The sequence below is a fragment of the Anser anser genome, assembly GCF_964211835.1.
Source record: "Anser anser genome assembly, chromosome: 4".
NCBI lineage: Eukaryota > Metazoa > Chordata > Aves > Anseriformes > Anatidae > Anser > Anser anser.
Window position 1 is genome coordinate 32,536,206 of NC_139724.1, and position 26,133 is coordinate 32,562,338.

General features: G+C 39.9%; 2 protein-coding genes across 2 annotated transcripts; one reads left to right on the forward strand and one right to left on the reverse strand.

Moving 5' to 3' along the window:
• The first annotated feature begins 6,732 nt into the window (after window positions 1-6,732).
• FGA (fibrinogen alpha chain) lies at window positions 6,733-13,348 on the forward strand. Its single transcript, XM_083834425.1, has 6 exons — window positions 6,733-6,871; window positions 8,651-8,779; window positions 9,775-9,958; window positions 10,243-10,388; window positions 11,026-12,100; window positions 12,487-13,348. Exons 1-6 carry the CDS (start codon window positions 6,821-6,823, stop codon window positions 13,194-13,196), a joined length of 2,295 nt encoding a protein of 764 aa, XP_083690551.1. The 5' UTR covers window positions 6,733-6,820; the 3' UTR covers window positions 13,197-13,348.
• Window positions 13,349-16,498: 3,150 nt separating this feature from the next.
• Window positions 16,499-24,146, reverse strand: FGB (fibrinogen beta chain). The gene is made up of 8 exons (XM_083834426.1): window positions 23,988-24,146; window positions 22,159-22,362; window positions 20,713-20,896; window positions 19,884-20,111; window positions 19,167-19,280; window positions 18,487-18,609; window positions 18,021-18,306; window positions 16,499-17,102 (listed from the first exon to the last, which is right to left on the reverse strand). The coding sequence occupies exons 1-8, from the start codon at window positions 24,060-24,062 to the stop codon at window positions 16,874-16,876; spliced, it is 1,443 nt and encodes a 480-aa protein (XP_083690552.1). The 5' UTR covers window positions 24,063-24,146; the 3' UTR covers window positions 16,499-16,873.
• Window positions 24,147-26,133: the final 1,987 nt, after the last annotated feature.

Consider the following 26,133-nt stretch of genomic DNA (forward strand, 5'->3'; position numbering starts at 1 on the left):
TGCTGAGCTTACTGTTTGTGCTCTACTGTTGGCCAAACAAAACAAAGTAAACACTATAATGCTTGGAAGGTTACTCTGATCAAATCTGTTTGGTTCAGTCATTCCTGAATTGCACACCAGAAATTTCTGCTGTTTGCTTAGAAGTGTGTGTTGGAGCTATTTCTTCATAAAATGTGGTTTGTTTCCAAGAGTCTTCATTTTGTTTTCTGATGAAATTGTTGATTTGTGACACAGATCAAAGTACACAGCAAATTGAAAGGGACCTAGTTTGCTGCTAAAGGCCATTTAACTGAACCTACCACAAAGTAATGAATACGTTTTCAACCAGGATGTGTTCGGAGGTATACTAGCAATAATAAAGATATTTTATTCCAGAACATACATATTAACAAGTTTCCCAAATATTATTCAGAATAGAAGTTTGGTTTTCTATATAGCACACACTACCACACTGTACAATGATTATTCCTGAATGCCATTGTAAAACTATTGTTCCTGAATACCCTATTCATAAGCATTTTAAATGATTCTAATGTATATAGCATGATTTTCAGACCAAAGATGTTAAAAATTGCAGTAGAAAATAATTACATTTTAGTTGCATTTGCTTTTCCTAGATACAGTAATAATTTTCCAGCAATCCACACTACCAATCCAACAGCACAGATCAAGAACAGCAAAGACTTGGTTGGAGATGCTGTCTGAATGTACTCATTCAGAATATTTGATGAGTATTTCTGGGTAAGGGATTAATTATCAAATCAGATTAGGTTTGTGGATAAATTGCTCAACAAAAAATATATTCAGGCTAGAATAGAAATATAGATACATATCAGGTTGATATATGAAGAAATGCTTCCTGGTCTTTCCTTTTAGCTACCATTGAGCAGCCAGAAGTTCACCCGATATTTCTGAATAGCACATTCAAATAGTTTATTTTAAAGACAGAGAAGTGTAAGAGGAAGGCAGGTTTTTCAGGAGTAGGTCAGAAGAAGCCATTGCTAGCATAGTGTCAACATGGGGTTAACAGCTCTTTGGGATGAGAGACCACCCCTCCTCACCACTGAACCAGTACATTTGCATGGCTCTGTTGCATCCATGCAACCAGCTGTGGTTTGCAGCCCAGCTCCAGTCTTGACACATAATTCCTCACCAAGCAAAGCAGTTTTCCTGAATGTTTTGTGCAGTGAGGCCTCTCCCGTGGTTCCTCATGTGGTACATGCAGAGAGACCTGTGGGAAGGATGCAAGCTGGGAGCTGGCCAGCCCAGCCTGATCCTGGTTTGACAAACAGCCTCTTGAGTGGCATTGGCCAAGTCACTTTCACTTTCTGTTTTCAGTTTATCCCACGTATGGGATAAGGGTTGTTAAACAATCTTAAAGCCCCACCTATGACATCTGTAGCCACATTCCTCTAGGTCTGAACTGTGGTTTGCCCCTCCCAGTCTAGCTTTTTGGTTGCAATGACTTATTTGATGAGAATCTGCTGTAACTGCACACATTTCATTGCCGTAAATTGGCATTTTATGGGTTGCTCACATGAGCTAAGATTGGCTCATTCTACCAGTTGATTTGTTGATTGGTGTCCTAAAGTCTCAAGAATAATTTTGAACCTCTATGGAGAGGACCATCTGCTCGCTCCAGAAGTCTGTCAGGTCACAGCTGTTGAATCCAAGAAGCCTAATGATTCACTGAAGTCCTCTGACAGTGCTCAAAAGGGAGTCTGCCAGATCCCAATCTGCAGCTATACCCCATGGGCTCTGAAAGAAGACTGGCAAGATTCATGCCTTTTGGAGATCCTTCCTATTGTTTCCAACCATTTAGCTATCAGAAAGGGGCCTGAACAGATCCATCTCTTCTAACTCTTAGAGAGAGAATAATACTCTCTAGTTGTGTTTTGGTGTTTGTTGGTGGTTTTTGTTTGTTTGTTTTTGTTTTTGTTTTGTTTTGTTTTTCAAGTAAATATATTGTACTTTGACTTAATGCCCCCAATTTGTATTCTAAAAGATCTTATTTCTCCTTTCTAAATCAGTCTATAATTGCGGCCTTCAGAGCATAGACAGTATAATATATTTATATATTTATATTTATATTTATTTTATATTTAGGCTAACCTATCCTCATCTGAGTTTATGAGTTCATAATAGGGTTTGAGTGCTACACTGTTTGCCTTCCTTTGATCCCTGTGATCAATCCAAAGGAAAAAACAAAATAGGAAGGGATAGAGGTGTAGTGAGGCAAATAAGGTGGACAGACTGAAGGACTTTTGTAAGGAAACTAGGACTAAGAGGGCAGAGAGAAGGTACTTACTACCATTGGCTGTCCAGCCAGTAGGAGCAGGGAAGAAGACAGACTGGAGGGTGGTGCAAATTCAGAAACACGAACACTGACTTGCAAGCTGAAGTGAAGCTGAGGCCCCAGCAATGTTGACTTGGGGGAAACATGGGTCCAGACGCAGGGACTGGCTAGTAACAAATCCAAGAGAGATGAATAGGCTGAGGAAAATGTGAAGAGCAAGTGGAGCTCAGAGCTGGGGCTGGAGGGAAATTGTATCTAAGACAAAATTTCCAGAGGAGGGACAGGAAGAAGTGGATAAGAGGAGGATAAGGCACCTCCTGGAAACTTGTGGTGGGGATTGGTGATAAAACAGGAGACAGAGGCAATGATGGGCAAATGAGACCTGGTAGACACTAAGTTGAACATGAGTCAGTGATGTGTCCTTGCCACTAAGAAGGCTAACAATATTCTTGGCTGCATTAGGCAAAGTATTGCCAGCAGGTCAAGGGAGGTGATCTTTTCCCTCTACTCAGCATTGGCGAGGCTGCACCTGGAGTGCTGTGTCCCGTGCTGGGCCCCCAGTACAAGAGAGACTTGGACATACTGGAAAGAGTGCAACAGAGGGCTACTGAGATGATCAAGGGACTGGAGCACCTCTCCTGTGAGGAGAGGCTGAGAGAATTAGGACTGTTCAGCCTGGAGAAAAGGAGGCTCAGGGGAAATCTTATCAATGTCTATAAATACCTGAAGGGAGGGTGCAAAAAAGACAGAGCCAGGCTCTTTTCAGTGGCACCAGTGCCAGGACAAGAGGCAGCGGGCACAAACTTCTTTCCTGTACAGGTGATGGAGCACTGGCACAGGCTGCCCAGAGAGGTGGTGGAGTCTCCTCATTGGAGATCTCCAAAAGCCACCTGGACATGGTCCTGGGCACCCTGCTCTGGGTGGCCCTGCTGGAGCAGGGGTTGGACCAGGTGGACCCAGAGGTCCCTGCCAACCTCAGCCATGCTGTGATTCTCTGATTCAGAGCTGGCTCACAGCCAGGGCACACAACGCAGAACTAAATCCCGGACTCCCCAACTATTGTCGTGGCAGCCTGCCAAGAACAGGGCAGCCGAATCACTAAACTACACTTCTGTCCTTTGATCATGAATTAAAGTTAAATCCAAAGTTTATTTAGCTCTTAGCCTTTAGCCTTCTCAAACAAACAGACAGAGAAGTGACTGGATGATTGCAACAAGAAAGCAAAGGTACAGGCTGAAGGTCAGGCCCAGATTCAGCCCTCAACTGGAAAGCCTGAGGAACTCCTCCTTTTCCCCAGCTTCGCATATGAAGCAGGAAAGCCCTCTTAGCTTACCTAATGTTTATGATCAGTTATCAGCTTTTTTTTTTTTTTTTTTTTTTTTTTTTTTCCCAGCCGCTCTAGCCTTGTTGGCTGGGTTTTACTTGAACCAGAGCTTACGTTTTTTTGTGTTTGAAGGTGACCAGAGAACTGCACCCTCCATCAGGGTCAGAGGAAAGCTGGCTCATACTACTGCAATGTCCAGTCTTACACTGGTAGTGTACGTGCATCACACCATTAGCAAATTTTCTTACCCTCTGTTACTATGGTTGAAAAGGCAAAAATCCTTCTACTTGATGTGCTCACATTGCAAGAACCTGGACATGAAGAGAATGGTATGCATTTCCTGTTTCTTCAACACATTTTGTTTTTAAGGCCTATTAAATTACAAAAATAATGTTCAGAGAGTATTGAAGATCACAAAATCAAGCTCTTGCAAGTTAGGAAAAACAAGAACTAATGTGACACATCACATCTGAATTACGCTTACATATTCATTATGATACAGTCCTAAAGATACTATTACCCAGTGTTTTTTAGTGTTTGTTTTGTTTTGTTTTGTTTTTCCCATTACATTATTTGCCTAATTAGTGCTGAGCATGGGAACTGGTTGCAAGAAGAATGAAGGACAATTTGTTTGTTGCTGAGGTTGTAATAAATGTAGTGAGCAAGACCAGACTGGGTACAGTCATCTCTTACAGCCGATACTCTGCAAAATTAGGTACTATTCCTGACCTCTTCATCTCATTCCCATGGGACCACAGGCAAGTCACTCAGGGATCTTAGAGCTGGCTGCTGGATGTTCCTCCGGAGCCCCAGTGCTAAGCGGAGAGCTGCAGCTGAGGTCAGAGGGTTCTGCACATACAGTGTATTCTAAAAACTCAGTGTATCAAAAAAGATCCCCAAACCTAAGAACTACTTTTGGACTTAACCTTCTCACCTGGCTTCTGCAGCTGTGAAATGGAGAATGTGGTGCCTCACAAATGAGTGCTGGTAACGCACTGGGATAGTTGAGTGATGAGCACCATAGGAAAATCCTTGAGGTTTAAGTCTTCAGAAAAGAACATACAGCTTTGGGCAGCACTGTACACACTAAACATGATCAGGAGAAGGGAGAATCACAGGTGATCCAGCAGTACAGCCAAGTACATGTTTGTACACACAAGGAGGGCATGTGGAGGTGTATATGCAATTCTTGTGTTCCTGAGCATGGAGGGCATCAAGCCATGGTCTTTGAGCAGAGTTTGGGGTCTATCAAGTACGCTAAATTAGAGCTCATTAGCTTGAGTGGGGGACTGTCTGTGGACCCAAGTATATTTTGCATGTAGTTCATTTTACTCTGTTCTTTGAAATAACTTATCGCAATGCTACAAGTCTTTTTGTTATCATGATCTTTCCCTCCCTCAAGCATGTTACTCTTTTCTGAGCTTTTTGTAATTCCTTAAGATTCTTATAATTCTTTCACAGTACTGTTACACCAGAGTGAACACAACTGTGTAGGACTTGGAGTGGGGAGGAGTCATCAGTCTTGCCAATGCTGAATTTAGCAATGGAGAATTTATGTAAGTATATTATGTGCTTTGAGTTCAGGAGCTGCCTTATGGACATTTATCAACCAAACAACACAGCCATGGCTGGCTGATCTTCAATCTGAGCAAAGGTAACATGGGGTCTGTCTGGACTTCTGTGGCTGAAGTTAGTTGGGTTGTTCTGTTTCTGAAATTAGAATGTGTTTCTTGCATCATAGCATTACTGGCACTGCGTGGGATTCAACAGAAGTCTTTACAAAACAGCCTGCAGGGAATTGAAATAAACAAACAGTCTTGTTTCGGGTTATGCATGCACAGGTAAGATTAAGTCTTAAATGTAATAGAACCCCTTTGTCATTTGCAAAGCCAGATTCTGGTGGTATAGGTGTAAATCAGTGGCATAAATCAATGTAGCATCATCTTACTGAACTGTTATGTTTCCTGCTACCTGAGAATATGACTCAGTAATATTGGTATACGATCTATTTAAGTTTAAGAGGGTTTTCCTGGGTAAGGGAAACGTGCAATGCAAAGCCAGAAATAGGAGAAAACAAAGGGTCCAATTCAACTTCAATGAACTTTACATGGAGAGCGACAAAGACTTCTGAAGACAGAACAAGAGGAAAAGCAGAGGAAAGGAGGATAAGAGAAAACTAAAGAGGCTGTTCCAATGGATCCAAAGCTACAATCAGCTATTTTTAGTTAAAAATGTACGGTGTCAGAATCAGGCTTAAACATGCCTCTGTGGTGCAGAGTATGATAAGCAGCCTGTAGTTGGCGGAGAGTTTTGTGAATGTCATGTTATTTAAAAAAAAAAAAAAAAAAAGAGAGTGTTTTATTCTTTCAACTGATTAAGCTGACATTTGCCCAAGCAAAGATTTTCTTGCTCATTTCTGCTTACTGTGGTGGCAACTTTTGAGACAGGCAGTATCTTCAAGTGTTTGACAGCCATGTACAATATTCCCCAGTAATAGTAAGGTTTTTTATAGATCTCACAGCAGCAGCACATTATCATCAATTGCCACACATAAACTATACCCCTTGTTCAAAAAAAAAAAAAAAAAAAAAAGGAAATATAGCTCCTTAGAAATATTTAATTATTCTCAACATTTTTCTGGGACATTTTCAAATACTACTATATTGTGCTCTTCATAAACATGTGTTCAATTCACACAGTCCATTTGGTCATAGATAGCCTATATCAACCTTTCTAAGACAAGTACTTGCTTTAGAAGGCCCACGGGAACATAGTCACAGAGAAAGGGCAAATCAATGACTTCCTTTTTCAAATATCAACTGTTTGATTACACTAGCTAAATTCCTGTCACACAGTGTATGTCTTCCAGTGGTTGAGTATTCCTGGATGCTGCTAGATCCTGCATACATCTTAGCTGAACATCTGTTTACAAAAAACTAAGCTTTAAACAGATTTATTTTTTTTCCTGGAATTCATGGTGTTGCCCTCATGTTGGTGCTCTACAATCTTATCTGGAGCAAACAGCACCAGAAACTTGTGCAAGAGGCCTTAGGTAATCACCTGGGGACATCTGGCATGTTTTGTCTCCAAACAGAGGGAAAATAATGATTAATCTCAGATTTTCATTAAGGTTTAAATTGCATCAAAAGACAAGAGAAGAACATCCTCTCAGTCAGAGTTCTGCTCGCTCTTCTCTGAAGATGATATCCATGAGGATCCTCTGTGTGTTGCTCTGCCTCAGCTTAGCCTGGGTATGATTTTGCTTACTTCATTCTTTTCATATCATGCTGATTTGAAGAATGAAGGTTTATTTAATCTTCATTCATTAGATACATTTTGGCTGTCACCTAGCTTGTGAAATTCAATGCACACACATATGCACAAGCTTACTGTAACCAATTCAGTGCTGGACTTTCACATCAGCAGTTCTTGAATATCCATTTCTCTAGTTTTGCTTAATCTGGTTTTGCTGAATCTGCCTGGCTTTTGGAGCAGCAAAGCAGATACATTAACATGAATTCCTAGATTCATAGATGATGCTGTGAGTCTTAAAACTGACTGACCTGGATGCTAGTGGCTCCAGCAAGTCTGGAATTTTCAAGTTTATTTTAGGGTAAATTCTACTCTCCTTTGGCTAGAACATCTCAGTTTACCACTATAATATTTTCCAGCTACAAATAATACATAATGCCTTTATCATGAAATACCAGTTATACAACAGTGATTCCTGTGACAGCAGCATCAGGTTAAAGCAGATTTAAGCAAGAATCATTTTTTAGATAAGGAAAGTGATAGTCTTGATTTTCAACTATGCTAATGTAACTTTGCCCTTTTTTTCATTTAGGTCTCAGCCCATAATCTTATGTTAGTCCTTATGTTTCTCTTTGTGACTGTGTTTTGAAGAAAGTAGATATTTTAACAAATGACAGGAGTTATGTGAAGCAGATCTGACAAAACAGAAGCAGTCATGTTGGAGCTGTCAGTGCTGAAAGAGCACAGACCATCTAAAATTAAACTTTTTATTTGTTATTTTGTTAACAGGCGGTTGGGCCAGTTCCTCAGGATGAATCAAGCCAAAATGAATCAACACTCTAGTCCCATAGGGATGAGGTTCTGGCCCTGAAGTCTGAAATTAGGGAAACTTTCTCTGCCTCAGAATAAATCATTAATCTTTTTAAGCATTAATTATACTGCTTGAAAAGAAGGTAAGATGTGTGCAGAGGAGTCTAGTCAGACCTAATTACATATCAAGTCTTCAAACAGCCTCCTTCATCTTTTATGAAAAAAAAATATTTTCCAGTCTTTTACTGAGCAATAACACAGTAGGAATCTTTGCAACGCTTTGATTTAGAATTAGCTAGTGTAAATGTATTCTTGCTTCTCAGGTTTCAAGAAAATCTCAATACATTTCTTTCTTCTCTTTCCATTAGCAGAGTGGAATCCATTTATCACTGACATTAGTAATTTTATTACAGTGTTATTAGCTTTCTTGTTCTTTATGTTGGGCAAAACACTGCTACAAAGTTATATTTAGCAACTCTGATTAAAATCAGAAACAGGAATGGGAAAACTCAATTCATATATATATTTAAGACAGTTTTGTGTAGACTAGAGGGGGTAGGATGAAAATAGAAACTTAGAAATATGACAGCAAACAGATGTAGAACACAGAAATTTCAAAGCATAGGCTTTACCTTAAGCAGTTTGAATCTAATTTCAAGTTGTTTTTTAATATTTAAGTTTGCACAGAGCACGAGATCACCCTTTAATGATATTATCATATATCCTGAGCACCTTTCATTAATTTTAAGGTGCATTAATTTTAAGAATTGAAATGCTTTATTGTAAGAAAATCATATCTTACAAGAAATGCCAGGAATAAAACCCTTGCATTGCTGGGTGATTCCTTCCACATGGCTGCATTTTCTGCAGCAGTGATGCCACTGAGTGCTTAAGTGCTTAAATTTCCATTCTCTTGACAACTGTTTAGACAATCTCAGGTTTGCACCTCCTCTTTTTTCACCTGGCAGGCGCAGAATGGAGAGAGCACCTTTGAAAAGGAGGGCGCAGGTGTGCGTGGTCCCAGGATCGTGGAGCACATGCAGCAGACCACCTGCAAGTTCGAGAAGAATTGGCCCATCTGTGCGGATGATGACTGGGTGAGCAACGAGCTTTGGGGATGAAAACTGGGCACTCACAGACTTCAGCCAGCCTGCTCCGATGGGTGTCATGCAGTTTGTACACATTTGAGCCTTAGATCTGAGAGAGGGCAGATAAACCGTCACATCAGGGCATTGTGGTGAGGTGTCCTGGGGAAAAGAAAGTAAGAAAGCAACACAGCTGTTGCTGAAGAAGAAAGAAAGAGAAGGAAGAGCAGTTTGTAAAGGTGCAGAATTGGTCTGGAATAGAAAGATTAAACAAAAGAAGATTATATATATATATTTTCAGAATTTTGATATTGCTGCTTTTGGAGTCGGTAAGAGAAAGGCAATTGAAAGGAAGATGTGTGACAAAGAAAAATAAGTAAAAATAACTCATATTTCAGGAGCTACTTTTTAGAAAACCTGATGACAAAACATTCAGTAAAAGATTTGTAATGACTGACTGAATGTCTCTGTGTATAAACTGTCAGTTTGTCTTCTTCTTGCCTCTTACATCTCAACTCACCTTTATGCTATATTTGTAAGATGTAATCTTGCCAAAGAGCTTTAGTTTATAAAGAACATTAGGCTTTTCTGAGGAAAATTTTGCTTTAATAACTTGATCTAGGACATCCTTTCTCAAACTGGACAACAAAGCTCACCTTACAGCAGCCTTTTGGAAAACAAATAAGGTTTTTTGTTTGTTTGTTTTATTTCACTCTTGAGGAAAAGAGTAAAAGGAAAAATAAGGGTTCCTCATCCCTGCTTACAGCAGGTTTCATGGGATGCACTACAGGTGGTTTGCTCAAAGTCACACGAGTCCTTGGCAAAGTCATTGGATGAACAGGGCAGAACACCTGAAGAGAAGTTGCATTATCTTGCCTTTTTTTTTTTTTTTTTGTGTGTGTGTGTGTGTGTGTTTTAAGTGCAGGCAAAAATCTGTAAATATATTGATAAAAATAAGGCACGCTCATGAAGACTTTAACACAATTATTTCTTTCTTCCAATCTTAGGGTACAAAATGTCCATCAGGCTGCAGAATACAAGGACTGATTGATGACATGGACCAGGATAATAGTCACAGAATAGACAAAATTAGGCAGCTGCTCGCAGACAATCAGAACAACTATAAAACATCCAATCGGATAATTGTGGAAACCATAAATGTACTAAAACCAGGCCTGGAGGGTGCCCAGCGTAAGTATCTCACTCAGTTTTATAATTCATTGCTGATTTTTTTGTGTGTGCGTAAACAGTATTTAGCAAAAATATATGCTGTACTGGCCCTCATTATCAAAAGCCAGAATAAACATAATGCATGACTCTTAACTAGTAACAGATAAAAACTAATGTAATTTTTTTCTGCTTAGTGTTATGAGAAATATGTTAAGCACGTTTTAATTGTGTATTTTAAATTATGCCACTCTTTTAGGAAAGAAAGTCACATGTGCATAGCTGACCATGATGCATTTCTGTTTCAGAGCTTGATGAGAATTACGGTCAAGTGTCAGCAGAATTGAGGCGGAGAATTGTGACATTAAAGCAGAGAGTTGTCACTCAAGTGAACAGAATTAAAGCTCTGCAAAGCAGCATCCAGGATCAGGTGCTGGAGATGAAGCGCTTGGAGGTAAGCAGCTGCTTACACCATGCATATTGTTTCCAGAGCTTAGCTACAGAGCGAGGAGGGTCTGTTATACCATGCACAGCAAGCGGTGCTCCATCCAGAAGGAAAATACTATCTGACCTGCTAAGGCAAATCCCCAGAGGAGTTGCTTTCTGTGGGGCTTGCTTTTCTTTTCCTGCTGCATGGGAACCAGCATGAGCTGAGGAGGGCTCCTTGTCCCGTCTGCTCTCAGGCAGGCAGCGAGGTTTACTGATGCTGTGTCTGCTGATAAGTGGCTCCGTGCGGGGCAAGTCTCCTCCTGTAAGGAGCTGCTAGTCATTGAGGACAAGGGGGGGGAGGTCCTGTCTTTCAGGACACCCTTATGCCCCAAAAGCAAAGGGAGCAGAAACTGGGAACATGCCACAATGTACTTCTCCATGGCACTTATGTGCATCATGCCACCGTGTGTGTGGTATTTACAGTGGAAATGAAGCCAGGGTAGGTTTTGAAATGGAGCTTGGAGTTTCAAAATGGAAAAGCTTGGCTGTAGATGGGAGGTACCAATGCAGCTCCCAGTTTTCCCCAGTCCAGTTAAAGAATACACTTGCTTGAGAAAGTCAGGCAAGTTCCCTAACCGAGTTATTTCTCTCTGTTTATGTAGGTGGACATTGATATTAAGATACGAGCTTGCAAAGGAAGCTGTGCTAGAAGTTTTGATTACCAGGTGGACAAAGAAAGCTATGACAACATCCAGAAGCAGCTTACCCAGGCCAGCTCCATCAACATGCACCCAGACCTTCAAACAACCACCCTGAGCACACTGAAAATGAGGCCACTTAAGGACTCAACTGTTCCTGAGCATTTTAAGCTTAAGCCTCTGCCAGAAATGCAAGCTCTGAATGCATTTAGTAACATCAGGCAGATGCAAGTGGTGTTAGAAAGACCAGAAACAGGCTCGAGCCCCTCCCGAGGCGAGACCATGTATCACGTGGCAGAATCGAGGGGGGATGGACATTCCCACACCAGCAAATTAGTTACTTCTCCTCATGGGAGAGACACCCCTAGCCTGGGAGACAGAACCACCACTGTTCATAGATGCACCAAAACTGTCACCAAGAAAGTTGTTACTGGCCCCGATGGCCCCAGGGAAGAAATAGTTGAGAAAATGGTTTCTTCTGATGGCTCAGACTGCTCCCACTTGCAAGGACTAGGAAATACTGGAGGTGAAGGAAGCACGTACCATTTCAGTGGGCCAGGTAGCTTCCACAACCTAGACAAGTATTTCCCTGACTTAGAGCCCTTTCTTACCCACGATTCTGGATCCGCTGGCAGTAGGCACTCCAGTGGATCTAGCACTGTTTCAACTACTAGCCGTGTCACGGGGGCAGGCAGCAGCCACCTGGGTGCAGGAACATCCAGCCACACAGCGTCTTACGGAGGGAAAGACAAATTCTCTGACTTAGGCGAGGGGGAAGAAGATGACTTTGGAGGACTCCAGTTTCAGCCTGGATTCTCGTCTAGTGGTGCAAGTCACTCCAAGACTGTAGTTACCAGCTCCTCTTCTAGTTTCAACAAGGGAGGCTCCACTTTTGAAACCAAATCATTAAAGACCCGTGAAATATCTGAGCAGCTAGGTGGGGTGCAACACGATCAGAGTGCAGAGGACACCCCAGACATTCAGGCACGCAGCTTCAGAGCGGATAAAGTGAAGCAAAGGACAGCCAGCACTGGGAAAGGTACACAGGCTCACAGACATAGCTACTGAGGTAGTGGAGCCAAACTCCATCCATAACCAAACTGGCAGAGTGGTTTTAGGTACTGCAGTATAACAATGTGATGATAAAATGCCAGAACTGTGTCTGTTGCCACCTTGGGAAAAAAAAAAAAAGGGGGGGAAATTATATCATTAATATTTGGGTATTATATAAACAATTCACAGGTTAAGAAATATGTAACGTTTTCTTCTCTCAATTCTTTTTAATGTTGCCTGTCAGTATACCTAGTGTAGTCCAAGACATGTTTAACAAATTTTCCTCAGAGCTATTGCTACTTGGATTCCTCTGAAGTTTTTATTAAATTTTACTGATAACTCCTGTCAAACCAGATCAACTTTTTTTTTTAGACTGCGATGATATCCGCCAGAAACACACTTTTGGTGCCAAAAGTGGCATTTTCAAAATCAAGCCAGCGGGATCCAATAAGGTTTTGTCAGTTTATTGCGACCAAGACACCACTTTGGGAGGATGGCTATTGATCCAACAGAGAATGGATGGATCAGTGAATTTTAACCGGACCTGGCAAGACTACAAGAGAGGTTTCGGCAGCGTGGATGCCAAAGGGCGAGGAGAGTTGTGGCTGGGCAATGAAAACATTCACTTGCTGACTCAGAATGACACTCTGCTTCGCGTAGAGCTAGAGGACTGGGATGGAAATGCTGTGTACGCAGAGTACATCGTGCAGGTAGGGTCTGAAGCAGAAGGGTACGCCCTCACCGTGTCCTCCTATGAGGGCACGGCCGGGGATGCGCTGGTCGCCGGCTGGCTGGAGGAGGGCACCGAGTACACGTCCCACGCCCAGATGAGGTTCAGCACCTTCGACCAGGACCACGACCGCTGGGAGGAGAGCTGTGCAGAGATGTATGGGGGCGGCTGGTGGTACAACAGCTGCCAGGCAGCCAACCTCAATGGCATTTACTACATGGGGGGTCACTATGACCCACGGTACAATGTTCCCTATGAGATCGAAAATGGAGTTGTCTGGATGCCGTTTAGAGCCTCTGATTACTCCCTGAAAATTGCTAGAATGAAAATCAGACCCATGGACACCCTGTAGAAGGACAGGCATTTATTATATGTGTCATAACTGAAAGATGAAAAGATCTTTTATATATATATGCGTGATGTACCTTTACCCTATGAATGTGAAGGCAACCGGACACACAGTTCGTGGCTTACCAAATAAACACTGATTAATTATTAACAAAATAGTTCTTTCATCTTCTTTATAACTGAAAAACTTTTAAAGGAAATATTGATTTTAAAAAGCTTTTTATATAAACCTTGTCTGCAACCTTTCTATCGGTCCTTTTATAAAACTTCAGTAAACATCTCTCTGATGGACAGAGTACTTCTTACTAACATGTTTTAGGCTTTTCAACATGCTAAACATGTTAAAGGTCAAAAACTCACAAAACAATTATCCCTAACTCATGCCTTACACAATTGTTCCAGAAGTGTGAGTGAAAAATGACATTTGTGCAGCAATTTTCTAAAATGCAGCTTGAGTTTATCTTGATGGTGATTTGGAAGGGGAGTCTTGGGTATGCCAATAGTAGTGACATCAATCTACTGAAGAAATAAGCAATTCAAAGTGACAAATTGTGGTGCTCTTTGGAGCAAGTCAACAGCCTGGACTCCAACTTAATAACATTTGCCAGACTTAATCATTTACTTTAGCTCAGGAGAAAAATTCAAAATCCAGGTGATACCTGTATCAAATATGCTGCCTCAAGTTTTATCACAATAATTTAATATTTAAATGTCTGCCTTGCACCTTCCTCCTGAGAGCTGAAAAAACTTTTTTTTTTTTTTCTCTCGGGTTCATTCATTACCACCAGCATAAAAGCTTTCGGGGCTGGATGGTTATTTTATTGCTGTTAGTACTGGATAGATGAGGATATACAAAGTGTACTGCTCACATTTCTGCAGCTACATCATTTATGCAGCACTAAGCTGCCTAACCTTTCATAGGTGTTGAAAATAGATACTAATCCAGTTCATTGCTCTACATGAACACAAGACATAAATGGAATAGAATCCAGCCATACAAAGCCTGTAGGGCTAGATCCCTATTTTAGTGAAGCCAGCAGGTATATACTTGAAACATGCCCAGGTTTAGATCTTTTGAATATGGTGTTACTATTTTTACCTGATCTTTTTCATGTTTCTCTCCACTGTTAAGATACATATTTATGGATAAAATTACACAAGTATTTACTCTTTTTATTTTTTCTGTGCTTCAACTGAGAAACAAGCATAAGCAGAATTGCTCGCCTCAAATCTTACTGGTTAGCATTTTTCACACCATTTAACAATATAATAAAATACTGAGAAGGCTCACTTTTAGCCTTTTTTCAGGGCTTCTCAAGCACAACCACTGCATAACATTTTTTGAAATTTTGCTGAAGAGCAGAGACATCTATATAGCCAGATGTGTGGAGAAGTTTCTATGCTTTTGGAAAAGTTACTTCTGCTTTATGCCGCTTGTTTTAGTTCCCTAGCCTCACTGGAAGCCTGTCTGAGGGGATGCTGAATATCTGCAGTCATGCAGTGTGATGCTGCCATGACATCTCCTCCTTGTCCTCCTGGACTCCAGAGATTAAATAAACATGAGAACTGTAAATGAGAATTTTAGACTGCCATCATAATCAGCTAAAGAAATGTTGAAGGTGAGAAGGATGGCCTCGCTGACAAAAGGTCTTGATCTATACAGAGAGTTTAGTCCACATCACAGATGGAATAAACGGATGCATTTGGGAACAGGGAACAAACAGATAACTGTCAGAATAACATTGATACATATCTGTATTGCATTTAGATGCCTCTAAAAAAGAAGACAATTTGTGTTGTGTTTGCTTTAACTACCTTTATTATTCACAGGTAATGTACACATGGGTAGGATTTATACAAGGAGATGTTTTGTTTAAAGGGCTTAGCTGGTTTTAATAAAACCTTTTCGCAAATGGCAAAATGTGCTTCTCATCACTGCCCATGGTGTGCCCCCTGCTCAGTTAGCTCACCGGGTCGAGGTACACCCGTGCAACTCACAGGCAGAGTTCACAGGCAACTTGCGTTGTTGAGCCTGGCCACATTTCTGTCCAAAAAGGAAAACGTTCATAATAAAAATGCCAGTATACAGACAGTAAGTCAACCTCACTATCTTGCTCTCTTATGGTACAGCACCCCATCTCTCTTTGCTACAATTAGTTTTGTGTCTTGCCTGAACTTCCTTCAGCACTTCCAGGTCACGGGCACTTTCCTAGGCTTCTGGGCAAGCAAGGTATTGATCTGGCAATGGGAGTGGCACGGGGCAGTTCCCTCCAAAGCAGCTGTAGTAACAAGCCCCAAAGTCCCAATTACCCCGTTAAGTGGTAAAGATAAGGGAAGACTGTAACAGACAGGGGCTGGGTGATTTGAGAGGATGACAATACAAAGGTAGGTAGGACCTGAATACTGTATTTAGCCCAGAGCCTGAAAGCCTCTCCGCTGTTCTGCCTGCAGTCTGCAAGGGTCATCATACTCAGTTTTGGGTGCCCCAGTACAAGAATAGCAATGACAAACTGGAAAAAGACCAGTAGTTAGCAGGCTGGAGCACAAGGTATATGAGAAGGGGAACACAGCTGAGTTGGTGCAGGCTGGAGAATAGGAGGCTCAAAGCAGGGAGATATATCTCTACTTGTTGCTGTCTTCAGTATCATCTCATGGGGGTGACAGAGAAGGTTGCGTTGGACTCTTCTCGCAGGTGCACGCTCATGGTATGTGACGTGACAGGCACTAATGGCTGCACAGGAAAACCTGAGCAGATATAGGGGAAAAAACATCACAGACAGTGAAGCAGAGCTGGCTGCCCATCAAGGCTGTAATATCTTCTTCAAGATACTCAAAACTTGACAGGGCAAAGCCCTCAGGAACCTGATCTAACTTTGAAGTTGGCCCTGACTTGAGCAAGATGCTCTCTAGTGTTTCCTTCAAACCAGAACTAACCTATGATTGGAGTTACTAACTGCTCTTGTCCTGCAATAAGTGATTGCGTGAAAGACTTACCAGCCAGCTCCCCTAATACTATATAGGATATACTATAAAGATTGTGGGATGCTGGAAAAGCTGTGATGAGGTATGGTATGCAACCCAGTTTCCATAAAAGGGCATATTTAATCCAGGAAATAGGATGTGAACTAAGTGACTTAACCTACATGTTTTTTAAATTTACTTTTTTTACTTTATTCCTTCTCAACTTGTTACACAGGTAGTTACCACATCTTTATGATACAAAAGAAAAAAACAGTGCTTTCTTTGGTGGAATGTGTTTGCTTCTCCCCCGATAACACTTAAAGACTTAGAAATTGTGGAGAAAACTTCAGTTTTAACGCTTTATTTAATGTTTTAGAAAACATTTTACGATAATCCTTTTCCTCTTCAAATTTGATATGGAACTTCTTTGTAAAAGAGTGAAAACAAGTGTACATATACATATTTTATCAGACTTCTTTTAAACCAGTACTGCTGTATTGTGAAGAAATGAAAAATGGAACAAAATATACTTATGGCTTATTTTCAAAGTTCAGATTTTGATTTTTTCAGTTGCCATTGTTTTTCATTTTAGGTCACTATATGGTCCTACATATGCATTTGGTTCTCATATGTAAAGACAAGCCTGAATACCACGCTGAAAAACATAACCAGGTACAAATATGAAAAGAAAATCCCTGATTCTTTACACTTTTATAGCAGTTAATCTGGGAAGTATGGCTTGATTTTCATGCTAATCTTCTTCATTGAATACCATGACCCTTTCCAGTTCATCCATACAATACCATCGTCTGTACCATGTTTTGCCATGTCCCAGCTGTAGGACCCTCCCCAGTAGTATCTGCCATTGGGGTTGGCTGCGTGGCAACGATTGTACCACCATCCACCACCATCTTCTTTGGAGCACTGTTTTCTTGGATCTGTGGTTAACCTGATGAAGTAAAAGGAACAGTTAAGACAGATGAACAAGCAAATAAATGAGAGTATATACACGTGTCCCTGTACTGAAATTTGCAAACTACAACAAATATTTAAAATCCTCTCTGAACCTGCTGTAAAAGATTGACCATCACAAGTGTGTGCTATACAGTGCACTTGGAACGTTAAGTTGCTACAAGAAATAGGTAAAATTTTAGCTGCAACTCATTTGGAATGTCATTTTAGTTTACCAAATGATAACTACAATTACTTGCAGTTCATAATGATAATTGTAATATCGACACAATTTAGGGCTATTAGAAATAATGACAATTGTGTCTTCCCAAATCTAAACAATTCCTTTACTCATTAGTATGTAATCAGGTCTGAAAATAGAGATATATCATATGTTTTAGAGATACAGTGCTAAATTACATCCTTTACAAATGAGCTCCAGTCTTCTGAGTAGGCAGAACATTTTTTTTTTAATAATCTATTCCCTCAAGACCCATTACTGTGTTACACGGGAGAGTACCAATATTCCTACTCAAGCAAGACAGTGCTTAGGACAAGCACTGCCACCATCAGGCTCTGATATTGAGAATATTGTATCCAGATTTGCCATTTTTTCTCTGGTAACATCATTCATGTAATCAACCTAATTCAGTATGCTTGCTCCTTACGTGGCTGTGGAGCAGTGCTAACATAATATAGTTTTACCTGTCCTTTAGCTATGTCAGTTCTGTCATTGGCTACACCAATGGGACAGTGTGAACACTTGGCCAGTAACTTGCAGTGAGAAACTTATTTTAAGTTACTATGAAATGCTGTGCAAACTAACAGCAAAGTAGAGAAATATTCTATATTTCTTTTAAGGAGAGACATATGGTCGATAATTAATTTCTTTTAACTGTCTAATGTGGTTACATACCATCCATCATTGTCTCTGTCGTAAGTACTGAAGAACATGCCATTGTGAATTGTCATTGTCCTGTTTTCTCCATGCAACTGTGAAGCTCCTTCCATCAGAGCATTGCCTGCATTGCCTCCATAGTTACTAACTGAAAGCTGGTACTTGTTTCCTTCATTATGTATGGTGAAACCTCCATAGCGAGCTGATACTTTATCACCATTCCAATCTTCCATTTCAATTAAAACTTTAGTGGGCCCTATCTTGGTAAGTTGGCTGATTTTGTCATTTCCAAGCCAATATTCACCTGAGAAGCAACAAACGAGAGCTCTGTGAAATTAATTTCACAATATACTTCAAGGTAACTTTATGATTTGCCCACGTCTGCCAAAGCAGATTGGTTAGTTTTAAAAAGTCATAGTGCTTCAAGAAATATAAGAAAACAGTTTCAGTAAGAACTCTTCATGTTTCATGCTCAGTGTTTTACCTGGTGTATCACAGTAGTTCTTCCCTCCACTCTTTGCAACATTTCCAAATCCCCTTTTATATTCATCCCACACTCTTCCAAAATTAACACTGCCGTCCTGGCGGTTCTGAATCAAAGTCCAGCCTGCAGGAGCAACAATATTTAGATTAATTTGCTCTTATGAAAGGAGCATGAAATGTTAAGATACAGCCCTTCTATCATCATCTCAAGGTGAAGCACGTGACTTCCTTGCAGCAAGTCTGAGTTTTCACTGTTTATGAGTTCAGCCTTGCCATTTTTACTCACTCTGAAGGAGTGCCTTGCTTCATGAGGAAATGTGGAAAAAACAGAAGGTGAAAGAGTGACCCAGTTTTTTTGGCTAACATGTAGTAGCAGGGCAGGAAATGAGCCAGACCCTCCACTTCTGCCCACACATTGTCCATTTTAGCCATAGTAAGTATTCACCAGTCCCTTCCCATTAATTTATTTCCAGTTTCATTATAAAATGTCCTGCAGTGTATCTGAAGATGACCAGCAAGACTTTCTTGAATTAGTCAGACTTAATTCTCAAGAAACTACAAAAATTGCAGTTCTGTATTTGATTGTTTAAATTGCAAGTTACTACTACTTTTTTTTTTTACTTTTTTTTTGTGGAATTCTTATTAATTAATATTTTAACAACATTGATATTTCACACTAACCTCCATTATCTGTTTCCATGTCACAGTATACTCTGTATGGTCTGACGAAAGGATCTGGTTGGATGAGGTACATTTCAGATGTTTCACCTCCCTTTCTGAAAATATCCTCACATTCTGCAAGAATAAACCAGAGACTCCATTACTGAAAGAGCTCTGAACTCCTTGGTTTGCTGATTGCAAGGGAACAATTTTAAAGATGTATTTATGTACTTTGATTTTGATTTCCATACTACATTGTATGAAAGAAGCAAAGAAGAAAGAGCAGCATACTTGGATTGTTTTACTTTTCTAGATAAGCGTTTCTAAAAGTTCAGCCTGAACAACTGAAGACTATATTTTAATGACTTTTTGAATTGGACAAGCTTGTAAAAAAAAGAACCTTTCTTGATTGAAAAAGTAGAGTACAACTACGAGAGTCACAAATGTATCACCTTCACCTCACTGAAGGTGAACATGATTTACTTTACTTCTTCAAAATGCTACTGGCCAATGATGATGACTAGATATTAGGTAAGACAATCTTTGGTCTGACCAGTACAGGTCAGTCAAAAGATTTTTTCATATTGGATAACTATCTGTCTTTTCTGCTATCCTAATCAGTGTCATAGGTTTCAGAGCAACCAACTCACACCACCACCAATTGAATGATGTGTTTATCAATATGCACAGTGATATAAATGTGGGAAGAAAGAGATGTTATTATAGTTAAATGAGTACCTTTGCCTGTAACCACTGGAATATTACAGGAAGCAACGCATGGGGAACGGCAGTAGTCTGTTTGGGTTGCAATGGCATTTTCCAGTTTCTGGATCTTTTTGTATAAAGAGTCCATGACTGCACGAAGGACCCTGAGGCTTGATGGGATGTTATTGTCCAGATTATCCTTTATATAATTATAATGCAATTCCACTTCTGTGTTATACTCAGAAAGTAAAATATCATTGTCTAGAAAAACAATTAGATGAGAAGCAGATTAATTTTCAATGTTATGGAAAAGCCAAGAGCAATCTGTAAGCACAATCTGAGAAGCCACTTGTTTTCTCAGTGGGGAGGAAGGATATACGTGTCTTTTGCTTACCTTTGCACACTGTGCAAAAACTATGAAGAGATTCTTGGAAAATTATTACATGTGCACCATTATTTCTTTACAAGCTCATAGATTTATCAGTGTTGCTATATTCTGCCAAAGAACTGTAACTAGCTTCTTTCCAGAGAGCCATGGTGCCAAGCCAGGAGCTGGGCATAAGGGAGTCGGATGGATCATAGAATCATAGAATTGTGAAAGCAGGTAAGAGAGGGGGCAACCCTTACAGTTAAAGGCCTAATAAGAATCTTGCTTCAGTATGAGATCCATTCCTTTGACTCTCTCAAACATATATATATATATATTAAAGATTTAAGGTGGCACAGTGGTGGAACCCTACTTTGCTAGATATTCTACTGCATTTTTAACTTTTTTTTTTTAAAGTCCTGTTAGCAAGTAATAGTAGCAGTGTCAATAGAACTGTAACATTATTTACATTAATGATTCATAACAATAGCATACCTTTTCTTTGTTTTTGTGTCTTTACCAGTTTATCATCTATCATATTCACATATTGATAGAAAGTTGTAGAAGTATCAGAAAATTTGGTCACTTTGTCTTTTAGATCACGAATAACTGATGTCACAGTTTTTTCCTGTTTTACCAGTGCAGTTTGCAGTTCACATCCAGTTGGACAGAGTACTCCCTTAAAAAAAAAACAACAACAAGGGCTGTGCATAAAAATCAAGTAAAAAATAGAAGTTTCTAAACTAGTCAGTGAATGACCATAGCTTTGAAAACATTGAATAGTTAGTAATATGTGACCATATATTTAGGCATCAAGGTACAGGCTTAAGACATTTAACTACTATGAAGAAGCTGCAGTGTGAAGGGAAGGAAGGTGCCCTGAGTACCCCTATAGGAGTCCTGTTGAAGCTCTTTGGAAAAGGCCTTTCTTCACACTTTTGGGTCCACTATCTGCTTTTCACTTTTCTGCACTTTTAAATGTTCACGGTGTTAAGCCACCTGATCTATAACTAAAATCTGTCAGGAACTAGCTGGTGTCCATGCATGTCTATATCTACCCCTTCCTCTTTCACTATCCTCAGAAAATCAACCATGTTCTCTACACCTCTGTTATATACATCTTGAACTGGCCATGTATATTTCATTTAAAAATGGCCATGTCAAGAAGCCGAGCACTGCACCGTCAACAATAACTGTTTTAAAAGAGGTGGGAAATTCGGAAGTCCTGTGAGAAACAGAATACCCAGACAGCAGGGAGACCCTAACCATCGTGTATTCATTAAGCTTCAGTAGGCCTCATTTGTTGGAAACCTCCATAGTGAAACTTGCTCTCAGACACTTAAGATGCCATCACAGCTCACAGTCTCTGGCAGAGACCACAGCAGAGACTCTGTGATATATTACTGCCAGGCAGTGAGGAGTATGCTACGTATCAGGATGCTCCCATGCTCTTCCGTAAGAGCTGGAGCAGTGACTGAATGTAGACTATAATTACGGTTTGAAACAAATTTTAAGACATGTGAGGTTTTGGTGCTTTTTTTGTTTGTTTTTGTTCTTGGAGCTCCTTGAGGTTACCTGAAGCCCAAGCCAGCTCTTTTGCAGAACTTTTTTCTGTCATTCTTAATAGTCACCTATGCAAGGCAATAGGGAAAGTGCAGGGTAACCCACAGACGCTTCCTTTCCTCATTTATGGTTTGAACCTTTTCTCCCCTTACTCACTGTAGGCTGTCTGGCTTTGTGACTCCCATGGACTCTATATCGCTGCTCTTCTGAATAAAGCTCAACCAAACCCAAACAAAAACATGTTAAGTTGTGCTGCTTTAAACGAATGACCATTCCGTATTTGGCAAAGAAAACTCTAGTTCAGCACACTAGAAGAAAAGGACAGGCTGCTAACAACCGCGCCATCCTCCATTTCCATTCATACGAGGAGACACCTACCAGCTCCTCGTGAGGATGCTTGCAGCCACCAGCATCGGGGTAGACGATACGTTCCTTCTTGCTGCCCTGCTTATCGCGCTTTGGTGGCCGGGGCTGGTACCCGATTCCGGAGATGGGAGGTGCCACGGGTCTGAGCGTGGGAGCTGTTTCTCGCCTTTTGTCTAGGGGTCGGTGGCCTCGAGCCCCAGGTTGAGGGCTTTCGTCCTGCAAAGCCAGGGGAGAGGAAGCTCTCAGAGTCTGGGATTGCTATTGCAAAATGCTATGCACAGGATGACAGTATCCATTCAGCACTCTGTTTCAAACAGCAAGGAAAATCGTGGATTGGAATAAAAACAGCAACAGCTGAAATACAATACCGACGTTATGTAAAAATTATCACAGTGCTTTTCCTTGTAAAAGCAGCACGCTCTCTCCACCTAGGGACAGATAAACTAAAAAGCCTTTAAACCAAAGCAAAACAATGTTTCCGTATTTCATTCTGGCTAAGGAATAAAGTTGATATAGCTCAGAGCCACCGAGAATCATGAAACTTGAAGTGGTGGGATTAAAAACAAATATGTTAGAAATAAGAGGGTTAGGAAGAATATTCACCATCATGTGAATATTCAGTGTCTCAGTGGCATAATCAGGAAGATTGCTCAGTCATAGCCCTCATGCCAGGTTTTTAGAACTTCTTTGGATGTCCATGTTCCTCCTCCCTCCCAGAAGCAGGAACAACAACAGCCCCCTGCATCCCAAGCTGTGTTTTGCCAGCAGCAAAGGCTTACACATCGTCTCCTAAGGAGAACACTACCCCTGTGCGGCTTCGCTTCTATCGGCAAACAGAAACACCATCTTAACAATTTCATTTCTTTGAGAAACTTCCATCCTAAAGTTTATCCTGAAAGACTAGTAGGTCAAGCAAGGAAACTAAATTATTTGTTGAAATGAAACCTATTGAATCGTTAGTTGTTTGAAGAACTGGATCAAAATCTTTGACCATCTCCAATCCCATTCAGACTTAACTGACAAACATTTGTAAGGACCCATGAGCAGAAGTTTCAAGTAGTTCCAAACGTAGGCAGCAAGCAAATGACAAAACTGCTGAAAATGATTTAGTGTGGTGATCTCATCAATAATCAATGTACAGACATAAACATTTATGTTGTATAACAGAAAATAAACTAATTTCTGGTCACCTGAACCTACTTCTGACCTATTTCATTTTTGCAGGGATTTCGAAAATATAAAAATCATACTGAAACTATAAATAAAATTTCCTAATAAAATATTTTACTTATAGAAAACTAAATGCAGGTTAAATTATTTTAGATTGATCTTCATTGCTTACCTTTTGGTTTAGCAACTACCACCTCTCCATTTCAAATATAAATCTGACAGTTAATGATCTGGTGGCTGATTTTTTTTTCCCAATGTCTACTGCATCCATAGTAAAATTGTTCCTGTCTTTCAGACAGGACATGATTAATTACACGTTTCTATGGCTTTGCACATCACAAATGAATTGTCTGTAACATCAAATGTCAAAATTGCTACATAAATATCCTTAAATAAATTTAGCTAAATAACTAATCTTACCATTCTCCATTCCCTACAGAGAAAGAAAGGAAATAGGAAGAAAGTATATCCAAAACTAGAAAATAACTGTTGCACTGTTAAATACACATGAAGAAATAACTGAAAGATTATTTCTCTGAGCAGAAAAAGAACATGCACTGTATAATTTTCTAACTTAGCTAAGTCATACAAGCCAAGTAAGTCATGCATGCAATTAAATAAAATTAATTATTTTCACTCTTATTATTATTAATTCCAATCAATATTACAACCTCATCATCGTAATCAGTAAAACTCTGGGATTTAATGGAGGAAACACAGAGCAGGAGCAACAGGAGCAGCTTCATGGCGCTGGCTTTCTTGAGTTGCTCAGTGACCTTCTCCCATCAGCAGCTCTGACAGGGCAAGATCCTCTCTGTTCCTATATATACAGGTGGCAACCCCAATTTCCAGCTTGACACTGATAGGACCAACCCTTCAAAGCAATCAATGCTTTCCTGTTAACATTTAACATTTCCCTTCTCTGTGTGCCTGAATACATTCGATGTTGAGCAATCTCTCTGGACATCTCTTATCTACGTGTCCCAGAGACCTCTGTTGCTGCTGGCATCAACTAAATGTTTAAAAACTTAAAAGTACCTCCTGCTCAGATTACACAAGTTACCATGTTCTCAAAAATTACGAGTCTTACAAGACTGAAAAAAAATTGACAGCTGAGAAGGTGAACATCCAAAGAAATGTTGTCAAATATTGACTGTGACATCTCCTTGCTTATTTTCTCCCTGATGAAAATTTGAATGCTTCAGTAATAGCGTATTAAATTTGAATTAAACTCACCTCACACAGAATGCTACACCCTTCTAAATAGTTCTAATGGCACCTGGATATGCAAGCCTTTGGGTCATTTTAAGTACAGTACATATGAGTAAACTAATTTTTCTCAAGAAATTCACACTAATTATGTAAGATTCATGTTTTATTTTTACTTTCATTGCTGATGAGCCTTCTACTGAGCTATGTGGTTTGTAGCAGGGTTTGTAGAAACAGTGCATTTCAAGAAACTGTTAAAAAGCAAATTCCACATTTCTTTTGCACACATCCTGCATTTCAGTTGTACAATAACAAAATAAATAAATAAATAACTGTACAATAAATTCAATGGATACAGGATGGATTAGCCAATAAAACTGAGCTTTGAATACTCCTAAAGAGCTGCTAGTGCTAATATATAAATTCTGTAATTGTAAAACTTTATATGAGTAGGGTAATTTATTTTAAAAAATTAGATAATTAACTAGACCTGCTCAGAACTGACAAAGAAAAAAAAAATCATTCTATGTTCATTACATTAAAAAAAAGTGTGAAAACATTGCTCAGCTATAATTAAAGATCAGATTAATATTGTAAGCACAAAGCAATGCTTTTTTATTACTTCAGCAATGACATTGTAAATGAGTTAAAATAACAACATTTTACATATTAATTTCCTGTTTTCCTTTTTAACACAAGAAGAGTACATCATAGCCTTTATTTAAATACTTTTAATAATCTTTTAAAGTAATATGGTATGAAGTTATTTGTAATCACAGTGGATCATACTTTCTGATACTTTTTAAGAATATGGCATATCACTGCTCTCATATAAGCAGTTTTAACATTTCAGTGTCTGCATATCCTATAATTTTTGCAAGTATTACAGATGATTGTGTTATACTGAATTAATTCAAATGTGCAGAATGAAGGCCTGCACAATTTTAAAGTCATTCCTATCGATGTCTGAGGACATTAGCAGGAGCAAGCCATAGGCTGAGTTTCTCTTTCAGAGACCAACCTAATGGAGCAGGAGATTTTGTGATACAAAGACAAGAACAGCCAAAAACTGCCTGTTTTAGCTCTTTTTCCTGTATTCATGCCGTTGTCAGAGTTCTGGTAAACTATGGAGATTCTCGAAATATGAAAACTGTTTAACCTGGCTGGTTTAATCATTAAACAGCTTGGCCCCAAATGAGCCATGGCTCAGGAAGCTCTTACTCCCCTGAATATGATCCCTTGTGTGAGGACATCACTTACACTAACACTATTAGCTTTGGAAGAACACAAACTTATCCCTACAGAAATTAAGGAAGCCTGTCTGCGGCCAAAACTGACATCATCAACATGTTATTTATACGTAACGATGCCAGCCAAGATACCGTACGCCCTGTCATTATCACTGGTTCTGGGCATCTACCAGAACCTCAAATGCAGTTTTCCCCACACCGTACCATGGTGAAAGTTCGGTCACCCTCATTTTATGTATAAGGAAGGGGCACAGTGATGCTGAGCCTCTTCCCAGGGCTTACAGGTAGTGGGCCAGTGGAGAACTAAAATGGCGTCCCACTAGTCCTGAGTTAGGAACTTGGCCTTAAATTATCTTGC